Consider the following 24,338-nt stretch of genomic DNA (forward strand, 5'->3'; position numbering starts at 1 on the left):
GAGCCTGAGAGGTCACATAACATAACTGAGGTGTTACAAGCATCTTGAAGCCGAATCAATATCATTGCACCTATGATCTTCTGTCCCAAAATACACATGTCCCTCTGTCCCTAATCAATAACATTGCACCTAATAATATAAAATTGTTAACTTTTATTTTTATGAATTTTTATTTTACGTACATGTCACTTTTCGATTGGTTGGGACATGAAGTAGGGATAGAGTTGCATGTGTCCTCTCTAAGCCCTACCATGTGATTAAGTGCAACTACTCTTTTTTAAGTATCTACTTGAATCTAGTTCAGTTTATAAAATGAGAAAAAAAAATGTATATAATGACATGTAAGAGTTTTTTATGTTGTCACTATATCATTCACCGTTCATTTTCAATTATTATTGACTTTTCAAAAAAAATAATCCAAATGAACGATAGATGATGTACGAATTACGTATACATCTTTACACTATTAATGTATGCATTTAACACTCTTATATAATTTATTGAACAGTATTTATCATATATATTTTGGAGCTGTAGAGAACAATCTGAAATTTCAGAAATTTAATATTAAAAAACATAAGCATGTGGCCACCTAGGTCATTTCTTAGTGTGGAGAGATACATATCTCAACGCAGGATCAAAGATTCCTTTTATTTGTGTATATTATTAATATTTTTATAAATATGAAAAATAAAATGAAGAGAAGCATTTTTAATGTTTAAATATTATTGTCATGACAAGTAGGGTTAGAATTGAAACAGAAGATTACTTCACCAAGTTGAACCCTCTAGCAAGGTTATCAAAGAATCATTCCTGACCAATGGGCGTTGGTTGAAGTGTACATGTTTGATTCCCCTTAAGCAAGGTCTCGGGTTCGAGTCTTATGGATGGAAAAAATGCTCACTGGAAGAGTTAGCCTCACATACCTGTGAGAAACAAAAAAAAATAATTCCTAAGCATAATGACTTTTTTCAAATAGTGTTCGATCGATTATATAGTACCCTTATACTATTAAGTTAATCCATCATTACAATAATGATTATAATATTTGAATCTCAAATATCAATGGAGAAATTCATCTAGAGATAGTTGATTCCCACCTCAACTAATTATCCTTTAATTTATATCAAATTAAACAAAAGTTTCTTTCATAGTTTTCAATTATAAATGTTGATGGTTTTGTGAGTGATGCTATATTTCTAGAATGAATGGATCAAAGTCTCTCCACATTTTTTATATTCACAACACTCAAATCAAATATATTTATTAATGAAATTAAGTTGCCTATAATCTATATCATTTAGGTGAATAGTCTTTCGGTATTATATTTTAGTTGTTCATTATTTTCTCTATTGCTTCATATATTTTGTCTAAGGTTATTTTACACAAATGAAATTATTGTTTGTTTTTATTTTTATTAAAATTTTTATTATTTTCATATTATATCATTCTCAATTCTTCTTAATTTGTTTTTGAAGGATAACATCACTTTAATTTAAGAGTGTGACATCTATGTATTATTAATATAAAGTTTTATATATAGTCATCACATATTTATTTAAATTAATTCATTTAAAGAGTCAATAATTGTTAAATATAGAGAGTTATAAGGTGACTCAATGATTAAATGGAAGAATTTAAAAGATGAAGTGAAATATATTGTAAGTTCGAGTGAATAAAATTTAAAAAATAAAAAATAAAAAGGAATTATAAAGTGGTTTGATGACTACGGAGAAAACGTGGAGCGAAAGAGGTTGATAGTTCGAGTATCGGCCACAACAAATACTAACTTAGTAATATTTGTCGATAAAAAAAAGTCAAATTTGAGTGAATTACACATATGACCCTCCACTAAGGGTTAATTAAGTCATTTCACAAAATATAGAACCACTATAAAACCCACCCACCATGTCTCATACAACTTTAGCTGCACAAATAACACACACAGAGTGACTCAAACACTCGCCGGAATTCTTCATCGCCGGAAACTGACGCTGAGAAACAACCACCGCCGGAACTGGGCGGCGCTTTCTGTATGATGGGATTTAGCATATGTCCGTTGGAAACTCCGGCGAGATTGCTTTGGACTACTAGCTTCTTCCGCCATAAGCTAATAATCATTTCAATATAATTTCTTCAAACTTCAAACTTTTCTTAATTCTAAAAACTTCTCTTATTATTAATTCACGCCCTTAACTTTCTCTAATCTCTCCGTCGCCGGAGAAAAAACAAAAAGCATAATCGCCGGTGGTTCACGGCGGTTTCCGGCGGAGTTTCTTAACAGAAATGGATTGTGGACGTATTTTCTTCGACACCTCTTCATGTCGCAGGAATAACATGCTCTTCCTTGGAAATGGTGATTTTTCTTTTCAAGGTCATTTTTTTTTTCTTCAAAAAATCTTTGTACTTTTTTTTTGGATTTGTTTCTTATCTGAAAATGTTTATGTTTGGTTACTAAGAAAATAGCAACAGAGAAGTAGATAATAATAGAAGATTGAATTTAGTATGGGTTTGTGTTAAAGGAAATAACTTGATTGTGTATTGAACAAGTCAAGGATTAAATTTTCCTTTTCAATTTTCATTTTTTTTAATACTTTTTATAGCACTGATTTATGTATTATTGCTCATACTTCAAAATGGATGTCGGTCAGGATTAAATGGTCGAGACTTCCACTTAGTAGGATCGGAAGAAGGTAGGTGTAGCGAAGAATTTGTTTTCAGAATTAAATACACGCTGTATTGTATTCAACATTTTGATGCTTTTCATGTATAAATGTTTCAATTATGTCACGATTCTGTGTTTCCATGTTGTGTTGCATCTGTATATGTGCTTATTAGGTCTTGGTGTGTGTTCTAATTGAAATGTTCATAAAACAAAAGACTGAAAGAGTATTAATTGATGTGATTGGGAACTTTTGGATTTGAAAAAAAGTAGGAAGATCGATGATGAGCATGGAGGAAAGCTCAAAGAGGCGACCTTTTTTCAGCTCACCCGACGAATTGTTTGATGATGAGTATTACGAGGAGCAGTTACCAGAGAAGAAGCGACGCCTCACTTCGGATCAGGTTAGTTTCTTTGCTTGACTTCGAATGAATTAATCATTGTTACCTGGTTCCCTCCTTTAGTCTTGTAATAACAATATAAAAACTGGTCAACCGCATTGAATCAGGCACCACCCATTGGAACTGATATCGCATACCATATAACTATGGAATGAATGAATGGCATTGGTTGTTCAATTTTCTTATGCTGCTTAAGTTTTCTTTATATGAATTTGTTCTTATATTCTTATATGATAACAAGCATATTCTAGTCTCAGTCTCTGACATGTGCCATTGAGTTTGCATTTTAATACACTATGTGTGCAAGTAGGGGTTGGCTTTATAGAGAAAATTGCTTTTGTAACTATGAAGTGATTGATTTTGGAACCATTTTCTTCCTTAAGTAAAACCAAAACAACTTGAGCTGAATGCTTGTTCTTGTTATTGATTAAGTTAAGGTTCCAGCAGATTTACTGATAAGAGAATTATTGTGTAAGACTTTTAGTTTCTTCACTCTTTATAGTTTCTATTGCTGCATCCAAATTTGAGGATGTGGAAAAAGTTTGTGTGACAAGGCTAAGATAAACTCGTATTATAGCTTGTGAAAATTTCCTGTTGTGACACTCTTGTGTGTTTGATGATTAGGTCCATCTGTTGGAGAAAAGCTTTGAAGAAGAGAACAAACTGGAGCCAGAGAGGAAGACTGAGTTGGCCAAGAAGCTGGGGTTGCAGCCGAGGCAGGTGGCTGTGTGGTTCCAAAACCGCAGGGCTCGATGGAAAACAAAGCAACTCGAAAGGGATTACGATGTTCTTAAGGCTTCCTATGACTCCCTACTTTCATCATATGATTCCATTGTGAAGGACAATGAGAAACTCAAATCTGAGGTACATAAATACATGATATGCACTGTTAAAAAAAAAAGATTCATTATATCTATGCATTAGCAAAGTTAAGTTTTTTAATTTATGATTTGGTTAGTCATATATGCAATCTGAGAATTGGAACACTCAAAAGTAGTTAGCCGCAGTGTAAGCAAAGTGCGCCCCAAATGAACAAGGATTCGAATTCCGAAGTCACCACTTTGGAGAACTTTACCTAACTACCATAACTAGCCCAAGAAATAGTCTCAAAGTTATACCAGTTGCTTATAGGGATGCTGGGTCAAAGACCCAAAATCTGGTAATTGGAATTGGACAATTGGTGAATAATACAAAAAAACTACAGCTATGCATAAAGGGTGATCAAATATTGGGTGAATGGAATATAGATTTTCTGTCAATAGTTGTGTGATTGAGTTCCTTTATAGTATAAAATTAGTGCTTTTCCAATCAGAAATCCATCAGATATAGGGAAACAAATATGACACTTCATGTAGAATATAATTGGTAGCTCTGAAAGAAAGGGTCCTACACATGAGATTCTGCACTATAATAATCACATACTATATAAAGAGTAGCATCTGTTCTGAACCCCACCTTGTTTGAAAAGAAGGCCTTTTCTTTCAATTTTCAAAGCAAGTATAGGAATATACCTTTGTAGATTTCTCAAAATATGCCTAACACTTCCTTTTCCTGAAAAAGACTGGTGAATTTTTTATGCAAGCTAGCACATAAACTAATGAACAAGTGGACTTCAACTATGATTATCTTAGTGACATGTTGACTTTTCATCCTCCAGATGGTATCCTTACATGAGAAGCTTCAAAATGAAGCTAAAGACATGCCTGAAGAGGAACCAATATCAGACAAAAAAACCGATACACTGCCAGTGAATATAGCTGAAATCATCCGCATGAAGGTCGTCGAGGACCGGCTGAGCATCGGGAGTGTTGGCAGTGCAGTTGTCGATGAGGGTAGTCCTCGGCTTGTTGTTGGAAGTGATGATGGAAGTGATGATGGTACAAGTTACCTTTCAGATGTGTTTGTGGGACATGAAACTCAGCACCAAAACAATGAGGAAGGAGAGGCATTGGGTTGGTGGGGTAATATGTTGCATAATGGAGCACCAGTGCTTTTTTAAGTAACTCTTTTGATTAAGAATATTATAAGATTGTATCATGTCAGCAACAAATAAAAAAGGTAAAGTCATGTTTGGGTGGCCATAAAATAAGTTATATGAATAAAGTCTAGTAATTTGGTCAATGGAGTCTTGTTTTGTATTTCCAAAGTTAACAATAAGTTTATATCTTGTGCAAGTATAAGTGTACAATAATATAGTTAAGTATTAAGTATGTATACATTATGAAATAATGCTTTTTGTACACCATTATTTCACATCTTAGTGTTTAACTTTTAAATATTTATTTCTTATTTAGTTTACTTACAATTTGTTCACTTAAAAATTCAATCACTAATGTAATTGTAAAAGTTATCCATATATAACTGGAGGTCAAAAGGTATCTAAGAAAGAGAAAGAAAATTTGTACTGAAAATTTGTGTTTTCATTTTTCAAGAAATGCTGTGCTTTGTTGTTTAAGATTAATTTTCTTATTTAGAATTCCTTAAATAATATTCTTATGACATTAGTTAACACTCTTTAACACATCCCCTACAAAATAATAATAATAAGTAAACATGTAAAGATAGTATATAACTTTCAATAACACATTTATTATTTTAATTACAATAAAATTATATTTTTGTCATAGAGAAACAAACACTTGTCTCTCATTAATGGAGAGAATCCTTATTCGATCTAATCAATAATATCATATAGACTATAGCTTTTCTCCCAAGGTGGGGATCAAAATGCTCTTATGCAAGTGAAAACAAGTATGCAACTATCACTCATGTGAAAATTGGAGGTATAAAAAATGGGTGATCCAGCATAATAGACTAGTCCAGGGGAACTAATTAAAATTTCACTTGTCAAAAATGCAATCTAACACACAAGACTAGCACAACAAAGCAATTGGAAAAATGCATTGATTCCAATAATTCCCCTTGCAATCTAACTCATATGTAGATGCCCAAGAACAAAATCAAGGGCATGCATGTGAAGGATATTTTTAGGGGGCGAGAGAGAAAAGAAGAAAATGTATAAAGAATGAAATATTGCCTACAATTGCTCAACTTAAAAGCATTTTCTAATCTCATTTTCATTCTTTACATTAAAATTCCATTTGTATACATATATGGCTTAGACTCTGCTAGAAAAATGAAAAATGTAATCATAAACAAACACTTCAGCTGCAGCAGAAATCATTTCAAAATTGGAAGCATCCTCATAATGCTAGTGCCACTCACTGTAAAAGCAGATTATGCTACAAATTCTGCTGAAGCCAAAAAAATCAGCATCCAGGTTAGTAGGGTCAGCTTTTTACCTATATGTACAACAAACAGTACACTAGCAGCTGTGGCCACTCCCTTCAATAACATCAAGTTAAGGGCACAATTGCCTATTGGGCACAACCAACCAATCAAATTTTCATTAGTCATTATAAAAGTTATAATTTAAAAAAAAAGCTAAAGCTATCCGAAGATTTTGATTGGTTGTGTGCCCAATAGATCTACATACTCATGTAAGAATCACTTACAGAAGTTCCCATGACTTCTGCATCCAAACTCAAATACCAGTGGATCATCATATCATGCCACATAAAAGTGATTTTGGCTTTTAGATTTTCTCAGCCAAGAAAGATACTACAATGATCAGCCACCTGATTCCTTCCTTTTCCTGTTCGATTTCCGGCATGCTCTGGGTTTATCTGCGTCCTCAGTGGCTGGTTGTTGCTTCAGTTCCACTACGGAAGAAGGTCCGGAGCTGTCAGTAACACCTGAGCTGGGCAGTTTCTCATATATAATGGCCGAATCAAGGGAGTAAAAGCGAAGCGCAAGGGAAGACAAAGTAGAGGATTTAGCAGCAGCTGAGAATGATGACCAGTACCACCAGTCATTCCTTAAGTACTCTGTCTTGATCATATCCTCTAATGTGATTGTTGCCTGAACCATCTGAAAAAATGAAGGAATAATTAACAAACACGAAGTTCATGTTCATCACTTATACACTGAACTAGAAATAGCATAATTTTCTAATCAAGAAGTCCACAAACCACAATCACATAAAAATGTTAAAAAATCTACCTTTAAATGATATTGGAGTAATTGTGCAAAGTAACATTAATAATTTATTAACAAATTTGTCCGATGAGACTTGTTGAATTGGAGGGTATTTAGATAGGCAAGGAGGAAAAGACACAATAGAGGCTTGGAATAATGAGACTGAGTAATCTAGTGTGATGAATATGTGATGGGGTGACTAAAAAGACAACCTGTTTTTATACTAAACATAGAATCCTATTCTTAACTAAATAAGGAAACAAATCATAGAATATAAATATGAAATAAATCCTAGGAGATATTTTAAGATACTCTAAAATATTCTAAGAAATATAAAAAATATATTTTAAGATTTCCAACAAGGCCCAAAAAAGTATCTCGGCAAGTTGAGCTGCAGTGCTAAAACTTAAAGGACTGAGAAGTGAATTATGACAATGCTACTGTTAATGAAGAATTATGCATCCTGCAGCGACAGAAATAAAACCAACCTCATATATTGTCTGAGCAGATTTAACGAATGCACGCCAGGCTTGTCTTCTGTCTAACTCCGCCTTTGATGGTTTTAGAGCAACTTTCGGGAGTGAAGCATCCATATCAAGCAGACTAATCTTAAGTAGCCTCAAAATATGTGAAACTTTTCCAACTAATGGTCTCAATGAAGACAAAGGGACCACACAGCAGCCATCAACCCCCATAGGACTAGGGAAAGAGGACATTCCATCTCTTTGTTCTACCAAAGAAGTGTTGCATTTTCCTACTTCATTGCTTTCATTTGTAGCTAACCTGCCAGTAGATATGCCAGCTCCATCGGTGCCTCCTTCAGAAACCTGGCTTTCTGATGCTTTGGACGTACCACCAACAACATTGTCATCATCCTTTAGAGTTGTAAATAGCATAACTGTAGAATCACTAACAAAAGGAGATACAGAAGGAACAAATGATAGGTTACCATCTGAACCAATAAGACCTATCTCACTGACAAGTTCCTTGTTGGAATCATTTGTTACAAACTTCGAACATATATCTTCGAAGTTAAATGGACATGAGGGTCCTGCATTTGAAAATTTAATCAAGCTTGAGCTATGCTTTGAAGTTGAACCTCCATTGATTGAAGTTCCATCTGTGTCAGCACCACCTCTGATTTTTTTACTCGAGGTACCACATTTCAAGTTCCCTCTTCCTTTAGAATATCCACTACTATCCTTATTCCTCTCCAAGACCAGAAGACTAGCATTACATTTGCCATCATTGTGCCTCTCCAGTTCAACATCACTCTCAAAAGTTTTGTGGCAAGACATGCAGTGTTTCCTAGAAGGCCAAATGGGTTCTAGGCATTCGCACCTGTACATTTTTTCATCATTGGTGTTTCTGGCTTTTTTGCTCCGCTTCTTCAACACCTCAATGGTATCCAACTCAAAGAAAGGACCATATTCCTTTTCCAGGAATGATGTTGCTTTCATTACAAGAGAATTAGACACTATTTTCTCTCTGTTTCCTGGGATAGAAAAAGGTCGTTGGTCCTCAACCTGATCTTCAGTCTGGGAACGCTCATGAAATCTTGACTTTGACCACTGCATGATGGAATCTTTCAGTTCTTTTTCCTTGGTCTCATTATCCTTCAGCCAACATAAGAGATCATCGATTTCTGCATCAGTTTCATACACAACCCACAGTGAACTAATGCCCAAAGCATTACTTGGTTGAGACATAAGAGGAGAGGAGTCCTTGCTAGATAGTGCAGAATGCTGCATAAAAGAAAACTTGTCCACAGAGTCTCTGTTGACCGTCATTCCTCTCCTGTGCAACAATGCATCACTTGCATCGGCAACTATACATGAACGTCCTCTGGGCATAGTTGAAGCCCAGTACAGTCGACCAATGGAATCAGTACCCAAAAATTCCAGGCGAACAGAGAGCTTCAGTAGCTGTGATTGTACATTAGTTATGGAGTCCTGTAGTGTTGAAATTTCACGCTTGGTTGCATTGAGCTCAACATGGTAAGGTTTGGCTTCATTCGCAGCAATCTGAGAAGCATCAACAGGCACACAATGTCCTTGCTGGGATGTCACAAGAGTAGATATGTCCCTTCCCTCACATTTCTGGTGGTTAGGATGATCTGCTCCCCCAGCGCTGTTCATTTCTCGAGCCATGTGATTTGGTGATGGATAAGATTTAGTGTAATTGTGAGTACATTGAGACTCCACTGCCGCAGAGATACTCCTATGTTGCCGCCCAGCATCTACGGACTTCATATTTTGGCTATCAGTATCAGAGTTTGCCACAGATATAAGTGTAGCAGTGAAACCTTCCTTATGAACAACTTCTCCAGCAGTATTAAGCGAACATACATCAATTTTTGCAGATTTTGTGGATAAGATGTCTTCTTTAGCTTTCAGACCTTTCCACTCAACAGAAAATGCACGCAGTTTCTGCTGTAACTCAACAGAGAACTCTGCACATTGCTCAAGGTGCTGACGTACCAGGGAAGAGTTAAGCAACTCATCACATAAAAACTTGAGAAGGAAAGTTCTCTGCAACCATTAAAAATAAATAAATAAAGCAAATAGAAACACATAAGATTTCCAGTTTCAGAAATATGTCATCATAACTCAAGTTGCAAACCAGTGTATTTTGACGGTAGTCAATTTAAACATAATCATAAGACCGTTGACAATATTCCATCAAAAAATATCAGCATTTGCATTATTAAAAGCAATACTATGATGAGAAAACTTGTTTAGATACAAGAAAATGTGTTTTTCCCAAGGGAATCAAGTAATAAATGAAAATCAGCAATCGTTAAGAGTCAGGCAAAGGCAATAACATCGTCAATATAAAAGAGAATCCCATTAAGATTTATTTGAATGATAAGAAATGGACAGCATAACCAAGCATTATAATTACAACCAAAACTTCTTTTTTCATGAAGCATAAAAAGACGGCTCAATGCTTGAGACTCCCACCTGGTGGGGTCTGGAGAGCAAGGTTATCCAAATCAAGATCCTACGTCGGATCAGGAGGGATAGAAACATGTAAAATGTGGACTAAACACTGATCATAAGATCCTACAGAAATAATAAAATAAATTTATAAATATTTATATACATAGATGGTATTTATATAATTACATAAAATGAAACTATTAAGAAAAATAGACATTATTATACAGAATAAAATGACAAAAACCACATTGATATCTATGCCTCCAAAAGGAGTAGTCCCTAACTGTCGACCGGGGGAGCCAGTGATACACCAAAGAAAAAGGCAAAAAAGGTCCAAAACTAACACAAACACCTTCGCAGGAGACAAACATAAAAACATTTCTCATCCAACAAGTTGAAAAGGATCCCTTTTATTTTAAATTTTTATTTACCATATTTGTCCTATTCAGTTTAACACAAAGGACAAAAACTAAAGCAATTTCTTCAAGTATTTTAACACAATAACCTCTTCATCTCATAACTCACATTACAGCAAAAGCCCATAGCATTGAAACTCACCGCCACAAGCTAATAGTAACACCCACATGCAACAACTAACAAGCATGCATCAGGCACCCATCATCCAAGTCAACCATGAGGTCAAAAAATACAGAGAAAGAATGATACAGAGAAGATCAAAAAATACAGAGAGGTCATCCACCCACTGCTTCTCTAGCGATAGAACAGCGATGTGAAAAAAGTGAAACAGATATAAAAATAAAACAACTTAGGGAGTTAGGGTTAAGGGGTTTTGGGCTAAATATGGGTATGGTTAATTTGGGCCTAACCCGTTTCAGGTTGGACCAATGAAATGACTAGATTGCAAAACCAGAAAGAATAGCATGATCCCACTGAATTTTCTAGGTTGTCTTTTGATCAAAGTGATTCTACCTACATGTGAGTTCTTTGAGCAAAATGGATTGCAAATGGCTGTAAAAATTGTAAAATTGTGTAATCCCACAATCTAAATTGCAATTTTCACTATCATGCTGGAGAGGGTAATGTAATAACATTGTCCAAACGGAAGTTGTTTCTAGGATTTGAATCTGTGACCTCCAAGTCACATGGCAGCAACCTTACCATTGCACCAAAGGTCACCCTAAATATCTAACACGAAATAATAGAGACCACATTACTATTCTATCCACCAGAAGGTTCATGTGAATTTAGCAAGGAAAGAAAGAGAAGGTAACATAAGTAGGTGTAACAAGATACCTCGCCCACACTGTAATCCCAGTATTCTTTTTCTTCCATTACAGTTGATAAATGAGTTAGGGCTTCCAAGTAAAGAGAACTAACTTCTCCACGGAATCTTTTCTTTCTACGTTTGCAAATAATATGTGTACGTTCTGTGACATCTTGAATTGCACGTTTACCATCAACACAAGAAGGGCAGTACCAGTTTCCTTCAGGGATCCTTGCAAGTGGAGGATTTAAGCAATATGTATGATACTCAGCATCACAAGTATCACATAGTAGAACACTATCATCATCCCTATCAACACCACATACTTTACAGACTCCCTCATCCCAAGGGGCCTTAGGAATCTCTCTTATTGATGCAATAAAATCGTCAACTTCTTTTCTCATTTCTGCACTTAAGCATCCCAGTTTAGCATACTCCACAAATTTTTGGGCGTAAGCAACAACCTGTACCCAAGGAAAATTTCAAATGTTTAATTAATTAGTGAAAGAACATTAGCACAACTGTACATGTACTGAAATATGCATACACTCACAAGCCACAAACCTCCTCATTATACAACGATTCGAAGTTATGGGACAAATTTTCAGCTAGTTCAACTAAATCAGGTTGATCCCCAAAAGCAACACGAACATTGTTCCACAGCTGCAACATCAAACATACAAATTAGTGCCCTCCATATGAGAAATAATATGTAAGTGCCCTCATCATAACAGTAATTTGCCATCTATCAGAAAGAATATTGACCAGGGTTTGATGTAAAATATGTGGTAACCAACCAAGATATCCCATGAGCAATGAACTCAATCAGTGCACAACCAAGATTTTATTTAGAAAGAAAAGCTATTCACATTTTACAACTCTCATAGAAAGAAGATACTGAGATAGAAGAAAATATTTGGGCCTAACAGGGAACAGCCACTTTTAAGAGAAAATAATTACTGAACTAAAGCATCAAGAAAATAATACCCTGGCATCAACTACTAAAATAATCAGTAAAATTAAAGGACTTACTAAAATAACTAAAGAAGTAACTAGACAGTTACTCAGAACAAGACCATATTGGGCAACCCGATGCCCAAAGGGTCCTACCTGATGGGATCTAAGGAGCATAAATATACAGCCTTAACCCAACAAATAGAGAGTCTGTTTAGAGGATATGAACACATGACCTCCAGGTCACAAGGCAACAACCTTACCATTGCATCAAGGCTCACCCTTGGAACAAGAAGATATTGATAAGGTTGAATTCATTCAAGTATCAAGATCAATTTAAACCCTGACACTTACAAGGAATTTCCCTTTCCATATACTTAGATTAGACTAACAGAAATTTATCATGCTTTGCAATTATGAAAAAATCAGATGCCTAAAAGTTCAAGCATGACTATCTTGCTCAATATCTGCTTGTAGAATCTTTAGATTTGCATTCTTGTGTGAAATTAATGCTTCCCCTAGAAACATAAATGTAATGTGAGTGAAGCGTAAAGTTTTACCCCAATTTGGGAGACTCACTTGATTGCACAATATTGTACTAGGGAATTGGATAGGAAAATAATATTTGAAGCAAAGAATATTATGAAGCTTATAGGAAACACAAACAATTAGAAGACCATTTGGTCGAACAATCTAAGTTTTGATAGAACACACCTCACGAACATCCTCAACAAAAGCTTCATGAGATCCACCATAAGCTCCAGCAGCCAATCTTAGGTCAATAGTCCGGAAGTCAAGAGGACGGGCCACCATAGCTGGAGATCCAAGAAGCCCCTCATCATCATTATCTGACGAGTTAATTAACTTTCTTCCTAGCAAATTGCAAAAAACCTTTGAATCATCTGTGGCAGCTGCACGACGTAATACAATGCGACATTGTTTCATGACAATATCAGAAATAGATATTTCAGTCTTTGTTTTCTTTCCTTTCTTGGGTGGCTTCTCTGGCAATCCTCCACCAGATACAGTAGTCAACACTGAAAGAACTGCTTTCTGTTTCAAACAGAGGATATTGAATTCAGAATTAAACTTCATAAAACATACCACATAAAAAACCAAATGAGATTAATAACAGTTTTCTTGACAAGATAAACTATCATATTGTAATACAGAAAATATAACATGAATCTCTTGGTTTTGTCATATACGCAGTGGGAAGAAGAAAAAAACAGAGTTCCTGTAAAAATAAAAAATCGAAGAAAAGGTTTCAAGAACATGTAGTCTTGCAGGTTGTATGTAATAGATGGTAATTGAAGGAAGTAAGGTGCACAATACATAGTTTTCTCATTTCCAATGCAGTTAAACTATAAACTACCTGCTCCTTTGCATAAACATTTAATACAACAGAAAGTTAGAAACAATACTACAACAACAACAACCAAGCCTTAATCCCACTAGGTGGGGTCGGGTACATGGACCGAACGACACCATAATGCTAGAAACAATAATATGGAGAAAGTTAGAAACAGTGATATTAATAAATAGGGAAAAATCTATGGTGCAACCATTGCACCAGTGCAACCAGTAGCTAACAGTTTATGGACTGTATGATTGTGTCATATCTGATCCAGTGATCAAGAAACTGCCATTCTACTGGTTGAACAAGTGCAACAAAATGAGTGGTTGTACAATGCTCTTGGTCATTTCCATTTGTATCTCGTGTATCTAAACAAGCAAATTAGTTATAGTAAAGGACAAGTGCCAACGAATAGTACCTTTGTTGGCCCAGATGCATTGCCCTTGTACACTTCCTTACTGATTGAATGCTCCAGAATTTTTTTTGCCCACTCTGGTGGATTCTTCTCCAGAGCATATCATCATCCCTATCAACACCACATACTTTACAGACTCCCTCATCCCAAGGGGCCTTAGGAATCTCTCTTATTGATGCAATAAAATCGTCAACTTCTTTTCTCATTTCTGCACTTAAGCATCCCAGTTTAGCATACTCCACAAATTTTTGGGCGTAAGCAACAACCTGTACCCAAGGAAAATTTCAAATGTTTAATTAATTAGTGAAAGAACATTAGCACAACTGTACATGTACTGAAATATGCATACACTCACAAGCCACAAACCTCCTCATTATACAACGATTCGAAGTTATGGGACAAATTTTCAGCTAGTTCAACTAAATCAGGTTGATCCCCAAAAGCAACACGAACATTGTTCCACAGCTGCAACATCAAACATACAAATTAGTGCCCTCCATATGAGAAATAATATGTAAGTGCCCTCATCATAACAGTAATTTGCCATCTATCAGAAAGAATATTGACCAGGGTTTGATGTAAAATATGTGGTAACCAACCAAGATATCCCATGAGCAATGAACTCAATCAGTGCACAACCAAGATTTTATTTAGAAAGAAAAGCTATTCACATTTTACAACTCTCATAGAAAGAAGATACTGAGATAGAAGAAAATATTTGGGCCTAACAGGGAACAGCCACTTTTAAGAGAAAATAATTACTGAACTAAAGCATCAAGAAAATAATACCCTGGCATCAACTACTAAAATAATCAGTAAAATTAAAGGACTTACTAAAATAACTAAAGAAGTAACTAGACAGTTACTCAGAACAAGACCATATTGGGCAACCCGATGCCCAAAGGGTCCTACCTGATGGGATCTAAGGAGCATAAATATACAGCCTTAACCCAACAAATAGAGAGTCTGTTTAGAGGATATGAACACATGACCTCCAGGTCACAAGGCAACAACCTTACCATTGCATCAAGGCTCACCCTTGGAACAAGAAGATATTGATAAGGTTGAATTCATTCAAGTATCAAGATCAATTTAAACCCTGACACTTACAAGGAATTTCCCTTTCCATATACTTAGATTAGACTAACAGAAATTTATCATGCTTTGCAATTATGAAAAAATCAGATGCCTAAAAGTTCAAGCATGACTATCTTGCTCAATATCTGCTTGTAGAATCTTTAGATTTGCATTCTTGTGTGAAATTAATGCTTCCCCTAGAAACATAAATGTAATGTGAGTGAAGCGTAAAGTTTTACCCCAATTTGGGAGACTCACTTGATTGCACAATATTGTACTAGGGAATTGGATAGGAAAATAATATTTGAAGCAAAGAATATTATGAAGCTTATAGGAAACACAAACAATTAGAAGACCATTTGGTCGAACAATCTAAGTTTTGATAGAACACACCTCACGAACATCCTCAACAAAAGCTTCATGAGATCCACCATAAGCTCCAGCAGCCAATCTTAGGTCAATAGTCCGGAAGTCAAGAGGACGGGCCACCATAGCTGGAGATCCAAGAAGCCCCTCATCATCATTATCTGACGAGTTAATTAACTTTCTTCCTAGCAAATTGCAAAAAACCTTTGAATCATCTGCAGCAGCTGCACGGCGTAATACAATGCGACATTGTTTCATGACAACGTCAGAAATAGATATTTCAGTCTTCTTTTTCCTTCCTTTCTTGGGCAGCTTCTGTTGCAATCCTTCATCAGATACAGTAGCCAACACTGAAAGAACTGCTTTCTGTTTTCATGCACAAAGGATATTCAATTCAGAATTAAGCATCATAAAATATACCACATAAAAAACCAAACGGGAATAATAACAGTTTTTATATGACCAAATGTACTATCAAATTGTAATACAGAAAATATAACATCAATCTCTTGATTTTTCCATATACACAGTGGGAAGAAGAAAAAGAACAAGTGCCAATGCACCTTTGTTGGCCCAGATGCGTTGCCCTTGTATACTTCCTTGCTAATTGAATGTTCCAGAATTTTCTTCGCCCACTCTGGTGGATTCTTCTCCAGAGCATTATAAATGCACTTTCTGATTCGGGTACCAACATTTGTTGGTAGTTTTCTAGCAGGTTCTAGTTCCTTTGCCCATTCAGGAATACTGCCATCACCATCCACAAGATTTTCAGAAGCATCCTTCACCTCAGAGTCCACTTCTTCAATGGTTATTACATCATTGAATTTGCTCAAAGAACCAAAAATTTTCTTTGTAGCATCTGCAAGCAACTGAAAGCCAAATAGAAAAACCTTGAGAGCTACATACATTTGAGGGCTTAAATTACAATAAAAAAAGAAAAAAAAGCAAGTAAACTTGTGTTTGGTAAAAGCTACCTAATCATGGTCTTGAAAAGATTGACCAGTAGGACAATATAACATCCAAAAGCACAGTATGTCACAATAAAGATACTCCTAGAAGCTATATTCATGATTACAAAATGCTATGGCTTAGCATAATTTAGATCAACTATTAACATTGGTTATCCAAGACTATATTTATGATTACGAAATGCTAAAAGTTTTTTGACACATGTGCCCATAATTTGCTAAGCATACAAAAGATATTCTTCAGAGTATAAGCACCATAACTCTCTCCTGGTGCTTTTTAATAAAAATCCTGACATTTCCTCAGTCAAGAGTATTTCTCAGAACTGGCTCGCACTCTAATAACATTGAGATTTCCTTCTTTCAAAACAACAATACATTTTTCATTGAATAAATAATTATAATTAGCTTAAGTGAATTAAAATTCCTACTCAAAGCCCATAGAATAAATTTGGAATTTCTTCATGTTCCCAAGCCATGCTGACATGCCCTGATGCCATAACCTAAATAAAAATATAAGCTTGTCTAGACAAACCAAAGTAGCCATTTCCTCAGTTAAGGGTATTTCTCAGAACTGGCTCGCACTCTAATAACATTGAGATTTCCTTCTTTCAAAACAACAATACATTTTTCATTGAAAAAGTAATTATAATTAGCTTAAGTGAATTAAAATTCCTATTCAAAGGCCATAGAATAAATTTTGAATTTCTTCATGTTCCCAAGCCAATGCTGACATGCCCTGATGCCATAACCTAAATAAAATATAAGCTTGTCTAGACAAACCAAAGTAGCCATTAGACCCTAATCTATTTAGGGGGACCCTCCCCTGGGGCCAGAAATGCCAACTATTGGCTACCCTAGGCAATATTAACCCTAAAGTGATCATACAACAACAACCAAGCCTTATGGTTTATCACAAATCATTGATCTCTAATTTTTTTTCTAATCATTTTGCCTATGCTTTTTGGCCTCCCTCTTCCTCTAGGAATTAGACTAAACTCCATTTGATCTACTCTCCTTACTAGGGCTTCTAACGATCTCCTGCACATGTCCAAACCACCCAAGGCACGATTCTACCACCTTTTCTACAATAGGAGCTACTCCAACTTTCTTCCTAATGCATTCATTTCTAAACCTATCTTGTCTAGTGTATTCAATCATCCAACGCAACATTTTCATCTCTGCTACATGAAGTTTATTTTCTTGTACTCTTGTTGGCATTTTGAGTCAGAATACCAAATTAATTTACACCAAAGGTTCCATGTAGCACCGTGAAGAGAATAAGTATCCCATCACAATAGTCAGGATGAAGACAAAACTCATCAATAATTTCTGAAGACAAATGCTATGCTTACCTGTGCATCTGCTTCCATCCCAGCCACGCCAGAAAGGGAACCACACAGCAATCCACCATCACCTCGCAAGCAACGAAATACTTTACCACTCTCGCGTGCAATAGTTTCTGCAGAGTCCAGGTTACCGTCCATTGATAAGACAGCCAAGATGTATCTACGGGCTAATTCTGGCCAAGTCAACTCATTATTAGGAAGCATATTGAGCTTGGTTCGTTTAGCAGGAGCTGCACTATCTATATCCTTCCTTCTTCCCCGTCTACTTCGTGTTTCTGCAGGTTCAAAACTTGGATCTACGAGTGCAGCCACATTGGATTGCAGTTCACTTATAAGCACTTTCAGCAAGGAATTATGTGCCTTGGTCAAAGCAACACCAAAGCATCTTGCATAAGTAAAAGATGCAAGTTTAACTTGAGCAGCCTCTTTCATTGCTTCTGTATCAACTTGAATAAACGCATGGGAACTTTCTATCGAACCTGATGGACCAACTTCACACCTTGGGGATCCACAATTACTATCATCGCCTGGCAAATTTAAAACTTGACTGCCATTTGTTTCCCTCTCAGATTTCTCAAGAAAATCCAATCCATCAAACCATGGGTAGATAAGTTCCTTCTCTAGCTCATCTAAGGACAATGGTTCTTTCAAGTCCAGAATTTCATGAAAGCGCTCTATAAGTTCCCAAGCCTGGAAGGGAAAAGCATAAAAACTTAAGACTATATATCATATCATAGTTTCACTTTTGGCAAGTAACATACATACCTGGAAAATGTCCCCAATATATTCATTAGGAACCCTAGAGCACAGTGGCTTCCCAGGAGGTGGTGGACAACGATCTTCCTCAACACATTTTTCAATCAATCTTGCTTTCTTGGACTTCCTATATAAACCTTGAACTTCTTCTTCTTGATATTGTGATCCACCTCTCCGTTCAACCACTAGAAAACAATTCTCAACTGTTGGAAATGAAGAGTTATCATTTCTACTGTTTAGAAGTTCATACTGCAAAGAATCTTGGACACCAGGAAGCTTTTCTAATACTTCTTGCACAAATTCAACATCTAATCCAAATCTATCTTGCCCCAACCATTTTACTAAGACCTCAGAGAAACTATCCAGATCATTTTCTGTATGAACTACATCTGGTATGCTAACCGAACCAATTGAAGCACAAAATTTATCCAATGAAGAAAAGTGTGAATGACTTTTTCCATTCCTTGTATCACATTCATGTAAGCATGCTTCATTTTCAACATGTTTACAATAGAACTTAAGAGTTCCTTTCTGCTTGCAGATATCCTTGCAGGCATTGACCAACTTTTGAGACATAACTTCCCATGCTGAGGATGACGACCGATCTTCCACCAAAATTTCACTGATTCCATCCACTGACCCTGAGTCATCAGCTAATGAAATTCTAGTTTTATCTTGAACTGAACCAGCAACAAGCTGCGGTATGTCTGATGTAAAAGTATCACGCGTCTCATTCAAGCAACTTTCTATACAACTGATGACATCATTTTCTGTTGGCACGCAAGGGTCTGAAAGAATCATCTGGATACTTTCATCAACATCATAATCCATTTCATCATTAGTCCTTCTCTCACCTTCTTTATTGGTTTGACTCACAAATTGTTGACAACGACTTGACATTGAAAGGATGGTTGACCCAACTGGAACGGGGTATTTCGAACAAGAACACCTTCTAATCCTAAATATAGGTCCCGACTCACCACCCTCCAAAACTTCACATGTAAAAAGAGAGCCAGTAATCATATCATGCCAAGCAGATTTATAACCTACAGGACAGATAAGGTTAACACCTTGATATGAAGGTCTACTGTCAACTTTTCCCAAAGAAAGAACAAAGAAGTCCTTGAACTGTAGAGGAAGTCCATCCTGAAATATAAAACATAAAAATCAGGCAGGAATAGCTAATTTTACCACCAGTTGAGCAATAACAATTCCCTAAAGCATGTATCTGAATGGATAAAATTTACAAGTAAGAAACCAGCTCTGCAAACAAACAAAAGATATGAATAAGATTAACATACAGAAGATTGCTCAGGGCTAGAGTGACCATCCTCTTTTCTTCTAATTTCAGCTTCAGTAGCTTTTCCGATAGTAGCACATTCAACACTTAACCCATTAGAAGGAGGATCCTTACAAAAACTATTGATAAAGGTTCCCCACTTTTCTGCAAAACCATTAGCTACTGCCATTTTTGTTGATTTTCTTTTTCTGGATGGTTGAGGACTGCCTGACCTTTCATTTCTTATTTCGCATTCCATAGAGTTGTAGCCGGACGTTAGCCCCAAATAACAAGCTACTTCATACAAAGAATCAAATACCTTCCCATCTGGTGCACAGTAAACTGCATACGCTTCAGAGCCGCTCACTGATTGTCTAAATTCCACTCCCCAGCCCTCCTCCAGCACGCCATGCCTTTCAGATATAAAATCTCTTAGACCCTACATAAATATCTCATTTAGACTAAGGGTTCATAATCTAAAAGCTGTATTATTAATACTACTATGAATTCCAAGAGGGAAATCAGCATATACCTTCTCAAAGCTTCTGGTCAATGATTGGTTATGATTGATTATATCCTCAAAACCCACTCTAACAGCATGTGTCACAACTCCTGATGCTTTTTGGAAGCCAAAAGCACTCCCATTGTGTAAATTTGAATGTGCAAATGGGGCACCAAATGGATTGGCACCCACAGTTTGCTTTCTATAACCAAAAAAATGTACAGTAAATGATTGTAGCAAGTAAGGTTCAAGAGATTTTAATCAATACATCAACAAATTAAAAGACACAAATGGAATCAGCAAGAAGCATACAACAGTATAAAGAATAATACTCCACAAATCAAACAATTACCAGTCAATCTACCCAACGCGTTTAAGTATTTAAACAAAACGTTAACTTACGACAGTGTACGGGGATTCCATGGTAATAGTAATGCATACATTTTAACGACTGCCATGGTTAATAAGGAGACACAGTGGTGGCACAGACCAAACCAGACAGATCAATGGTGGAAGGCTGGAAGCACTAAGGTTTTCGCATACTGCTCCAGTCAAATGTCACATTTCAAATTAGTTTCCATTGCAGACAAAAATATAAAGTGAAAATGTGGTAGTATAGGTTTATATAGTATAAGAGGCCACAGAAGCACCAACGATATCATATATATATATATATATATATATATATATATTATAAATCATTTGTATAATAACCGCATCCCAGTATACAATGGAGGACCCCAAGAATAAGTAACCAGTATGGTATAAATCACTCACGCAATAACTTGCCATAAAGAATTAGGAACATTTTTTATAACTATAAAAGTAAAGGTGTTAGACTTTCCATAGTAAAACGAAAACTCAGTCGTATTTGAATAAACTTCAATCGAAAGTCCATCAAAAACCTTACTCCATTCATATTCACATTATATCTATTTCAATTAACAAAGGAACAATAATACCTTATGAAACCCTATTCTGATTGAATTGCAAATCTATTGACATCTAGTAGATCTACGGCAGGGGAATTAGTCATGCATCAGGAGAAATTGGTGCAAGAGACAATGGATACACTTCTTGATGATGGAATCCATGGACAACCAATGGGAGATAGTCAAAATAAGGTTTACAGATTGACCTATGAGCATTACAACAAAGGGTACAAAAAGGAAATATACAAGTGTATTATTTGTGTTTCTCCTGTTTATGTTTGCAATAAAAAAAATTAACAGGTTTGAAAATTTGTTTGGTGTGTGCTACAAAAATATTTCCTAAAGCAGGTCCGAAACGTCTCTTAGAACCAAAACTTCAAAATGCACTGGCAACTTTGTAATTATATTAAAAACTAGATTATCAAACAAGCATATAGCTCAACCGGCACGCACCACGCATCAATGTGATTACAGTGTATGAGGGTCAACTCTCCGCTAGGCCACCTATCCCCTCTACCTGGTGCTTGCATTTATTTGTTTGCTAATAACAAATAAATTTGGAAATAGAAACTGGGGCAAAGAAAGAAAAAACAGGACAAATTATTATTTCTAGCTACAACCTGGGTATTGCACCATCGTTGAGTCCCAATCTCAGTACATTTTAAATGCTATAGTTCAACTCAATGGTACAAAGCAAGCTCAAATAGCAGCTAACATCTCTCAGTAAAAAGAATCAAAAGCTTCTCAATCTCAATAATAAATCATCCACATTCCTTCTACACACTTAGAAGAACAACAAAATGTCTCACAAATCTTGAAATTTACTTAAATTTGCAATAGATTCAAACTTTGCTATATACACATTGCTGCAACAACAAAGATTAAATTTCTTATACCTCAAATCCTGCAATTCTTGACAATCAGCCTCTCTTGGCGGCGACGCGTTGATATCAAGAAGCTGCTTAGACTTAACCCCAAGCGGCCACAGCTTACTCTTCACACCACCGGCAACACAGTCAGCACATAACCACTCATCGATGCGGCGTCCATCGCCGTGAACGCCAACGCAGGACACGTGAAAGCCGCGGTCGCAGCCATCACAAACAATGGCGTGGACACCGCTGCATCCGTGCTTCCCGCACGCGGCGCAGACAGTTAACCCTCGCGGGAGGAGCGCAGGGCCCTCCGGCGGTGGGCCAGGGTTGTCGTGAAAGGCGCGAACGATTTCGATTGTCTCTTGTAGGGTTTCGAAAGTGGAAGGGGATGGGATCTCGTTGAGATCGATTCCGAGACCGGAGTGAGAGTCTTGTAGCGGCGGAGGAGGGTGGTTGTTGGCGGCGGCGATTGAATCGGTGAGTTCCATGATCATTGAATAAGTTGATTTGTTGAGAGAAGTGAATTAGGGTTTTGAGATTGTGATAACATTGTTGTGAGAGAAATGAAATTGAAGAAGAAAGGAAGAGAAATGAAAGAGAAGAGAGTAAACTACTAAATCTCTTTTTTCTCTTCTATGCTTTTTTCTTTATTTTTTTATTTTTAATGTTTTCTTTTAATATATTTTTTCGCTATCAAACATATTTTTAACTTTTTGGTAAAGAACTAATCTTTTTTGGGTTTTGTAGATATTTCTTCTAATAAGTTTAGCTCCCAAGAATTGAACATTCGACGTTGGGTATCTAGTGTGCTCTTATACCACTACATCAACGCCTTGTTGATGTTTTCTTTTAATATGTTAAGACTAAGTCTACATCTCTACAAAGAAGTTGATTTACATGTATAAGATATTAGATTCTTAGATAGGTTAGAAGATCATATGTTCGGTTATAAATAATAACATGTATTAAGAAAGATAACTACAAACTCAAAAGAGATCATTTACTCAACTCTATATCATTGATTAGAAAAAAACATAGGTTACATATGTTGGTTAGTTTTAGTTACTTAAATATAGATTTTGATGCGAATTATTCATGGGAATTTTTTGGGAAATTTAGTCTAATCATATCTGAAAAATTAGTTTCTCACATATGGATAAATGAATAATGCCTTAAAAACAAAAAACAATATCATGAAGTTAGGGATAAGGTGTGAATATTTGTATATTTTATTTGTAAAAAATGAAAAGGAGATAAAGGGGAAATGGTTGAAGGAAGGGATTGTGTGGTGTGAAGGGTTGGTGAGGAGGTTGTACTTTGTTGAGTTTGGTAATGATTTTTTTTTGTTTCTCACATGTATTCTCGCACTTGAAGCAATCCTATCTGAGTCGGAAACATTTATAGGTACGTGAGGCTAACTCTCCCAGCGGGCATGAAGAATGTGAATATATGGATGGTTCTTTTTCTTTTCATTCTTTAAGTGTCTTCAATAAAGTAATAAAGTAGGGTTTTGGTTTTATGAGATCTAGGTTGCTACAATATCATGTGTCATGTCAAACCTACCTTGGTTCTTGAAATTTATTACTAATTCTAAATTATGTATTAGTGCTATACTATTGGTACTTTGCATAACTTGTAAAAAGATTCTTATAAAATAATATTGATATATAATGCAATTGTATAATTTATGGTGATAGTGTTTTATTGCATGAGCTATTAAATTGATTAAGACATTAACTTTTAGTATTATTAAGGTCATTTGTGTGGAAGGATCATTCCTAAGAAAGTTAGTATTATTGAAATTAGGAAGTTCAATCTCAATATCTTTTGTCTAATTATTTTAACCAGATAGTAATCTTAGTATAATCAAAGAAATCGAAAAACCTTTTTGAAAATAACTTAGAATATCAATTGTCGACTGAAGGCTAATATCCACTAAATCCTTATAAATTTGACAACCCTTTTATACTTGTTCCCAATATCCGTTTAGTATTTAATAAATCAATTTTCCCATTAGCACCTAGAGAAAATGAAAATCCAATAATAGGAAGCTTCAACTTTGGAATAGAAGTTGAATCTAGAAATCATGAAAAAAATAAAACTGAAAATCATGATATTTGTTACTACTTTATCTCCAAGTTAAGAAATTGCAGTTCAATCAGAAATAACTGAAGATGAGTATCATTGAGATGTTTAAATGATGAACAATGGGTCTTCTATTACTATCATGATTATTGTTTCAA

At 35.7% G+C, this 24,338-nt stretch overlaps 2 protein-coding genes and 1 long non-coding RNA gene across 8 annotated transcripts; 1 reads left to right on the top strand and 2 right to left on the bottom strand.

Annotated features, from left to right (window-relative positions):
• Positions 1,933–5,302, top strand: LOC109347292 (homeobox-leucine zipper protein HAT5). Of its 5 annotated transcripts, none has more exons than XM_019587039.1 (5): positions 1,933–2,374; positions 2,933–3,066; positions 3,688–3,927; positions 4,721–4,888; positions 4,922–5,302. In XM_019587039.1, the coding sequence occupies exons 1-5, from the start codon at positions 2,287–2,289 to the stop codon at positions 5,060–5,062; spliced, it is 771 nt and encodes a 256-aa protein (XP_019442584.1). In that variant the 5' UTR covers positions 1,933–2,286; the 3' UTR covers positions 5,063–5,302. The 5 variants fall into 5 exon arrangements, with proteins under 5 accessions (XP_019442584.1, XP_019442580.1, XP_019442581.1 ...); XM_019587035.1 differs by having other exon boundaries at positions 1,933–2,211; positions 2,278–2,374; positions 4,721–5,302; XM_019587036.1 differs by having other exon boundaries at positions 2,936–3,066; positions 4,721–5,302.
• Positions 3,431–3,762, bottom strand: LOC109347293. The gene is made up of 2 exons (XR_002107590.1): positions 3,667–3,762; positions 3,431–3,628 (listed from the first exon to the last, which is right to left on the bottom strand). It is a non-coding gene; the product is annotated as an uncharacterized LOC109347293 (long non-coding RNA).
• On the bottom strand, positions 5,967–22,717 carry LOC109347294 (methyl-CpG-binding domain-containing protein 9-like). Of its 2 annotated transcripts, XM_019587042.1 has the most exons (12): positions 22,117–22,717; positions 20,319–20,490; positions 19,809–20,225; positions 18,517–19,653; positions 17,758–18,441; positions 16,001–16,306; positions 12,937–13,275; positions 11,833–11,931; positions 11,298–11,732; positions 9,289–9,632; positions 7,590–9,255; positions 6,611–6,993 (listed from the first exon to the last, which is right to left on the bottom strand). In XM_019587042.1, exons 1-12 carry the CDS (start codon positions 22,587–22,589, stop codon positions 6,694–6,696), a joined length of 6,372 nt encoding a protein of 2,123 aa, XP_019442587.1. In that variant the 5' UTR covers positions 22,590–22,717; the 3' UTR covers positions 6,611–6,693. The 2 variants fall into 2 exon arrangements, with proteins under 2 accessions (XP_019442585.1, XP_019442587.1); XM_019587040.1 differs by having other exon boundaries at positions 5,967–6,993; positions 7,590–9,632.

Source organism: Lupinus angustifolius, chromosome LG05 (assembly GCF_001865875.1).
Source record: "Lupinus angustifolius cultivar Tanjil chromosome LG05, LupAngTanjil_v1.0, whole genome shotgun sequence".
Classification (NCBI taxonomy): Eukaryota; Viridiplantae; Streptophyta; class Magnoliopsida; order Fabales; family Fabaceae; genus Lupinus; species Lupinus angustifolius.

What these genes read in the sequence shown, in the direction of transcription:
- LOC109347292 (XM_019587035.1), top strand. Translation starts at nt 2,287, where the DNA reads ATGGATTGTGGACGTATTTTCTTCGACACCTCTTCATGTCGCAGGAAT. An exon ending in TGGTGATTTTTCTTTTCAAG is followed by an intron (nt 2,375 to 2,932) that starts GTCATTTTTTTT and finishes TTTGAAAAAAAG; the next exon opens with TAGGAAGATCGATGATGAGC. An exon ending in ATGAGAAACTCAAATCTGAG is followed by an intron (nt 3,928 to 4,720) that starts GTACATAAATAC and finishes TTCATCCTCCAG; the next exon opens with ATGGTATCCTTACATGAGAA.
- LOC109347294 (XM_019587040.1), bottom strand. Translation starts at nt 22,589, where the DNA reads ATGATCATGGAACTCACCGATTCAATCGCCGCCGCCAACAACCACCCT. An exon ending in GGATGGAAGCAGATGCACAG is followed by an intron (nt 16,307 to 17,757) that starts GTAAGCATAGCA and finishes TTTGGCTTTCAG; the next exon opens with TTGCTTGCAGATGCTACAAA. An exon ending in TTGTTGAGGATGTTCGTGAG is followed by an intron (nt 11,932 to 12,936) that starts GTGTGTTCTATC and finishes TTGATGTTGCAG; the next exon opens with CTGTGGAACAATGTTCGTGT.